Source organism: Panthera pardus, unplaced genomic scaffold (assembly GCF_024362965.1).
Source record: "Panthera pardus isolate Hobbes unplaced genomic scaffold, ASM2436296v1 HiC_scaffold_8, whole genome shotgun sequence".
NCBI classification, from domain to species: domain Eukaryota; kingdom Metazoa; phylum Chordata; class Mammalia; order Carnivora; family Felidae; genus Panthera; species Panthera pardus.
The window spans coordinates 116,143,397-116,150,573 of NW_026527013.1; the positions used below are offsets into that span (position 1 = coordinate 116,143,397).

General features: G+C 40.0%; 1 protein-coding gene and 1 pseudogene across 1 annotated transcript; both read left to right on the forward strand.

Annotated features, from left to right (window-relative positions):
- Positions 1-5,039: 5,039 nt before the first annotated feature.
- On the forward strand, positions 5,040-5,181 carry LOC128775783 (small nucleolar RNA SNORA70; annotated as a pseudogene).
- Positions 5,108-5,616, forward strand: LOC109263840 (60S ribosomal protein L10-like). The gene has a single exon (XM_019443614.2). It carries the CDS (start codon positions 5,243-5,245, stop codon positions 5,543-5,545), a length of 303 nt encoding a protein of 100 aa, XP_019299159.1. The 5' UTR covers positions 5,108-5,242; the 3' UTR covers positions 5,546-5,616.
- Positions 5,617-7,177: the final 1,561 nt, after the last annotated feature.

Sequence of the window (7,177 nt, forward strand, 5' to 3'; positions counted from 1 at the left end):
TCTTGAGATAGACCTGGATTGCAATGTATTTTCCTCTCCAGACTGCCTTTGCTGCATCCCAAAGCGTTTGGATTGTTGTATTTTCATTTTCGTTTGTTTCCATATATTTTTTAATTTCTTCTTTAATTGCCTGGTTGACCCATTCATTCTTTAGTAGGGTGTTCTTTAACCTCCATGCTTTTGGAGGTTTTCCAGACTTTTTCTGTGGTTGATTTCAAGCTTCATCGCATTGTGGTCCGAAAGTATGCATGGTATGATCTCAATTCTTGTATACTTATGAAGGGCTGTTTTGTGACCCAGTATATGATCTATCTTGGAGAATGTTCCATGTGCACTCAAGAAGAAAGTATATTCTGTTGCTTTAGGATGCAGAGTTCTAAATATATCTGTCAAGTCCATCTGATCCAATGTATCATTCTGGGCCCTTGTTTCTTTATTGACCATGTGTCTAGATGATCTATCCGTTGTTGTAAGTGGGGTATTAAAGTCCCCTGCAATTACCACATTCTTGTCAATAAGGTTGCTTATGTTTGTGAGTAATTGTTTTATGTATTTGGGGGCTCCTGTATTTGGCTCATAGACATTTATAATTGTTAGTTCTTCTTGATGGATAGACCCTGTAATTATTATATAATGCCCCTCTTTATCTCTTATTACAGCCTCTAATTTAAAGTCTAGTTTGTCTGATATAAGTATGGCTACTCCAGCTCTCTCTTGACTTCCAGTAGCATGATAAATAGTTCTCCATCCCCTCACTTTCAATCTGAAAGTGTCCTCAGGTCTAAAATGAGTCTCTTGTAGACAGCAAATAGATGGGTCTTGTTTTTTTATCCATTCTGAGACCCTATGTCTTTTGGTTGGCGCATTTATTCCATTTACATTCAGAGTTATTATAGAAAGATATGGGTTTAGAGTCATTGTGATGTCCGTAGGTTTCATGCTTGTAGCGATGTCTCTGGTACTTTGTCTCACAGGATGCCCCTTAGGATCTCTTGTAGGGCTGGTTTAGTGGTGATGAATTCCTTCAGTTTTTGTTTGTTTGGGAAGACCTTTATCTCTCCTTCTATTCTAAATGACAGATTTGCTGGATAGAGGATTCTTGGCTGCATATTTTTTTTTCTGTTCATCACATTGAAGATTTCCTGCCATTCCTTTCTGGCCTGCCAAATTTCAGTAGAGAGATCTGTCACGAGTCTTATCGGTCTCCCTTAATATGTTAGAGCACGTTTATCCCTAGCTGCTTTCAGAATTTTCTCTTTATCCTTGTATTTTGCCAGTTTCACTATGATATGTCGTGCAGAAGATCGATTCAAGTTACTTACATCTGAAGGGAGTTCTCTGTGCCTCTTGGATTTCAATGCCTTTTTCCTTCTCCAGATCAGGGAAGTTCTCAGCTATTATTTCTTCAAGTATACCTTCAGCACCTTTCCCTCTCTCTTCCTCCTCTGGAATACCAATTATGCGTAGATTATTTCTCTTTAGTGCATCACTTAGTTCTCTAATTTTCCCCTCATACTCCTGGATTTTTTTATCTCTCTTTTTCTCAGCTTCTTCTTTTTCCATAATTTTATCTTCTAGTTCACCTGTTCTCTCCTCTGCCTCTTCAATCCAAGATGTGGTCGTCTCCATTTTATTTTGCAGCTCATTAATAGCATTTTTTAGCTCCTCCTGGCTGTTCCTTAGTCCTTTGATCTCTGTAGCAATAGATTCTCTGCTGTCCTTTGTACTGTTTTCAAGCCCAGCGATTAATTTTATGACTATTATTCTAAATTCACTTTCTGTTATATTGTTTGAATCGTTTTTGATCAGTTCATTAGCTGTCGTTATTTCCTGGAGGTTTTTTTGAGGGGAATTCTTCTGTTTCATCATTTTGGATAGTCCCTGGAGTGGTGCAGAACTGCAGGTCACTTCCCTGTGCTGTCTTGAATAACTTGCGTTGGTGGGCGGGGCCGCAGTCAGACTTGATGTCTGCCCCCAGCCCACTGCTCGGGCCGCAGTCAGACTGGTGTGTACCTTCTCTTCCCCTCTCCTAGGGGCGGGATTCACTGTAGGGTGGCATGGCCCATCTGGGCTACTTGCACACTGCCAGACTTGTGGTGCTGGGGATCTGGCATATTAGCTGGGGTGGATCAGCAAGGTGCACAGGGGTGGGAGGGGCAGGCTCAGCTCGCTTATCCTTCAGTGATCTGCTTCGGGAGGCAGTCAGACCTGCCACCGGAGGGATGGATCCGCAGAAGCACAGCGTTGGGTGTTTGCACGGTGCAAGCAAGTTCCCTGACAGGAACTGGTTCCCTTTGGGATTTTGGCTGGGGGATGGGCAAGGGAGATGGCGCTGGGGAGCGCCTTTGTTCCCTGCCAAGCTGAGCTTTGTCATCCAGGGCTCAACAACTCTCCCTCCCGTTGTCCTCTAGCCCTCCCGCTCTCCGAGCAGATCTATTAACTTATAACCTTCCAGATGTTAAGTCCCGCTTGCTATCCGAACACACTCCATCCGGCCCCTCCGCTTTTGCAAGCCAGACTTGGGGGCTCTGCTTTGCCGGTGGGCTGCCCCTCCACCCCGGCTCCCTCCTGCCAGTCCGTGTAGCGCGCACTGCCTCTCCGCCCTTCCTACCCTCTTCCGTGGGCCTCTCGTCTATGCTTGGCTCTGGAGAATCCGTTCTGCTAGTCTTCTGGCAGTTTTCTGGGTTATTTAGGCAGGTGTGGGTGGAATCTAAGTGATTCGCAGGACGCAGTGAGCCCAGCGTCCTCCTACGCCACCATCTTCCCAGAAGCCTCTTTTTTTACTTTCTTGATGGCATCCTTGGAAGTATGAAATATTTTAATTATGATGGAGTCCAATTTATTCTTTCTTTGGGTTTTTGGTGTCATATTTAAGAAGATTTTGCTTGACTCAAGGTTACAAAGTTTTACTCCTATATTTTCTAAGAGTTTTCTATTTGTTTAGTCTTACATTTAGGTCTTTGATCCATTTTGAGTTAATTTTTGTGTATGGTGTAAGGAAGGGATACAACCTCATTCTTTGACATGTGGATATCTAGTTTTCCTACTACCATTTGTTGAAAGGACTATTTTTCACTATTGAATTGTCTTGGTACACTTGTTGAAAACAAACTGACCATAAATGTGAGAGATTATATCAGTACTCTCAATTCTTTTCCATTAATCTGTATGTCTGTCCTTATGCCAATATCACAGTATCTTGACTATGTAGCTTTGTAATTAGTTTTGAAATCAGGGAGTGTGATTTTTTTCAACTTTGTTCTTTTTCAGGATTGTTCAGATATTCTGGGTCCTTTGCATTTTCATGTAAATCTTAGGATCTGTTTTCATTTCTGCAAAAGGTCATCCTGAATTGTGGGAGTAATGACATAGAAGTGTAGATCAATTTGTGAATAATGCTGTCTTAACAAAATTATTAAGTCTTTTGTTCTAAGAACATGGAATGTCATTCCACTTAGGTCTTCTTCAGTTTATTTCAACAATATTTTGAAGTTTTCAGCATTTAAGATGTATACTTCTTGTGTTAAATTTATTTCTAAGTATTTTTTGGTGCTATTATAAATGGGTTGGTTTTCTTGTTTGCTTTCAACTATTGTATAGAAGAAAAGCAAGGTATATATAAGAAGTAGAATGATGTTTTAGAGTTATTATAAAATGTTATATGATCATTTAGTGTCCAAAAATGTGTACCCTCATAAAAAATTAAAATAAAACCCACTGATGGGGCACCTGGATGGCTCAGTGGGTTAAGTGGCCAACTTCGGCTCAGGTCATGATTGCGTGGTTTGTGAGTTCCAGCCCTGCATCCTGCTCTGTGCTGACAGCTCAGAGCCTGGAGCCTGCTTCGGATTCTGTGTCTCCCAATCTCTCTCTGCCACTCCCCCACTTGAGCACACATGCACACTCTCTCTCTCAGAAATAATAAAAATGAATAAATAAATAAGTCCCACTGAAACTAAATACATTACTCAATGAGAGGGACAGAACCACCAGAAAGACCAGTTTTTCTTATTAGATAACATCCTTCACTTCTAACAATGGGCTCCAAAAATTTAAAAGGCTATGAATTAATGAATTGATCAAAGATGGAATGGGCCACCTCAGGTATTTTGACTCAATGAGAATGTTTAGAAATAATAAGACTTTTTTCAGCTTCTAGATTCTACCCTATATGTTAGCATGACCTGAACAAGTACATAATTTCTCTGGGCCCCAGTTACTTCAGCTGCAAAATAAAAGGATGGGACCAGGTGACCACCAAGTTGTCTTCTAATAATGTTTCCAGATTGTCAGCTTATTAAATTTAAGTGACAAAAATTAAGGGCAAATGATAATTTCTGCACCCAAATAGATACACTCTTCCTAAGAAAGCAATGTACACAAAAAATTTTGTCCCTCCCAAGGTTATATGCTAATGCTTTCCCATTACGTTTGATGCCTATGGTCAAAATCTATAAATATACTCATTAGCCTTCTTTCCTAATTTTTATCTTCATTTTCTATGAACTTTGTATATTTACTTATAGTCCACGTGTTATATCCCCTTCCTTTTTGCTCATTTTAACATTTAAATACCTTTGGTGCCTAACTTGGCCCCTGACCATTTTCCAACTCAGAACCTCCTATGTGGAAAGCAAGGTAGAGTACTGTCTAAGTAGTACATTGTCATTTATAACAGCTGGAGAAAGTCTCCAAGGTTCCTAATGTCCCTTACTTGTTTATCAATTATAGAAAAATTTTTTATAAATGACTGAGATAACACTGAATACAAACAGGAAACATGCTTGACTTTAAATTTATAATAAATCAATGGATTTTTGAAAAATTCATCATGTGCTATCCTTTAGAACTGGAAAACATAATAAAAATAGTTTTTAAAGTATAACATAAGTCTAATTATAATTTTTAACCATTAAAGTTACAGGCACTGAGCATCTGAAACGGGAAGTGATGGAAACAAATAACAAAGAGCGGGCAGAATAGATGATTGTGTGATGGAGGCTTTGGAGAAGGTGTGAAACATATATACACTGAGGGCTCTGAAAATAATCTTTGACTAAGAAACCACTTTGCTTAGGAGATGAATAGATAAGTGTGCAATGGCTGCGAACAGCAGCCTCCTTGGTAGTGTATGCAGCCTGTTGGTTGTACGGGTTGCCCTAAGGGACCTTGGAGACAGTTTTGTGCCAGTGGACATTGAGGGTTGGCCTCATGCTTTCTCCAATCTAGGCTCCAGACAGGTATGCGGGGTGCCTTTGGAAAGCCCCAGGGCACGGTGGCCAGGGTCCACATTGGCCAAGTCATCATGTCCATCCGTACCAAGTTGCAGAACAAGGAGCATGTGATTGAGGCCCTGCGTAGGGCCAAGTTCAAGTTCCCTGGCCACCAGAAGATCCACATTTCCAAGAAGTGGGGCTTTACTAAGTTTAACGCGGACGAATTTGAAGACATGGTGGCTGAAAAGTGGCTCATCCCAGATGGCTGTGGGGTCAAATACATCCCTAATTGTGGCCCCTTGGACAAATGGCGGGCTCTGCACTCATGAGAACCTCAGCACTGCCCTTCCCCATTCATGCCCACCAATAAATCCTGCTTCCTGTCAAAAAAAAAAAAAAAAAAAAAGGAGATGAATAGATAGATGGATAGAGATAATCTCCTAGGCAAATGGCAATAGGAACTTTGGAGACCTTTCCTTGGGCATTAGAAATCAGAGCATGGCACAAAAATAGACACATAGATCAAAAGAACAGAATAAAAACCCAGAAATGAACACACAACTATATGGTCAGTTAATCTTCAACAAAGCAGGAAAGAATACCCAATGGAAAAAAACAGTCTCTTCAATGAATGGTGTTGGGAAAACTAAACAGCAGCATGCAAAAGAATGAAACTAGACTACTTTATTTCACCATACACAAAAATAAATTAAAAATGGATAAAAGACTTAAATGTGAGACAGGAAACCATTAAAATCCTAGAGGAGAACACAGGCAGCAACCTCTTTGACAACAGCTGCAGCACTTCTTACAAGACATGTCTCTGGAGACAAGGGAAACAAAGGGAAATATGAACTATTGGGACTTCATCAAGATAAAAAGCTTCTGCACAGAGAAGGAAACAGTCAACAAAACTAAAAGGCAGCGTTCATAATGGGAGAAGATATTTGCAAATGACATATCTGATAAAGGGCTAGTGTCCAAAATATATAAAGAACTTACAAAACTCAACACACCCTCAAAAATAATCTAATTTAAAAATGGGCAGAAGACATGAACAGACATTTCTCCAAAGACATCCAGATGGCCAACAGACACATTAAAAGATGCTCAACATCACTCATCATCAGGGAAATGCAAATTAAAACTACAGTGAAATACCACTTCACACCTGTCAGAATGGCTAAAATTAACAATACGAGAAACAACAGGTTTTGGCAAAAGGGGAACGTTCTTACACTGTTGGTAGGAATGCAAACTGGTGCAGCCACTTTGTAAAACAGTATAGAGATTCCTCAAAAAGTTAAAAATAGAATTACCTTATAATTCAGCAATTTTACTACTAGGTATTTACCCAAAAAATACAAAAATACTAATTCAAAGGGTATGTGCACCCTGATGTTTATAGCAGCATTATCTACAATAGCCAAATTATGGAAAGAGCCCAAACATCCATCGACTGATGAATGGGTAAGGAAGATATGGTATAGGGGTGCCCAGGTGGCTCCGCTGGTTGAGCATCTGATTCTTGATCTTGGCTCAGGTCATGATCTCACAATTTGTAAGTTCGAGCCTGATGTTGGGCTCTGTGCTAACAGTGCTAAGCCTACTTAGAATTCTCTCTTTCTCCTTTTCTGCCCCCCCCCACTTTCTCTCTCTCAAAATAAATAAATAAGCATTTTTTTAAAGATGTGGTATGCATGTACAATGGAATATTACTCAGCCATAAAAAAAGAATGAAATCTGGCCATTTGCAATGACGTGGATGGAGCTAGAGAGTATTATGCTAACTAAAATAAGTCAGAGAAAGACAAATACCATATGATATCACTTGTATGTGGAATTTAAGAAACAAAATAATCATAGGGGAAAAAAGAGAGAGGCAAACAAGGAAACAGACTCTTAACTATAGACAACAAACCAATGGTTACCAGAGGGGAAGTGGGTGGGGGGAAGGATTA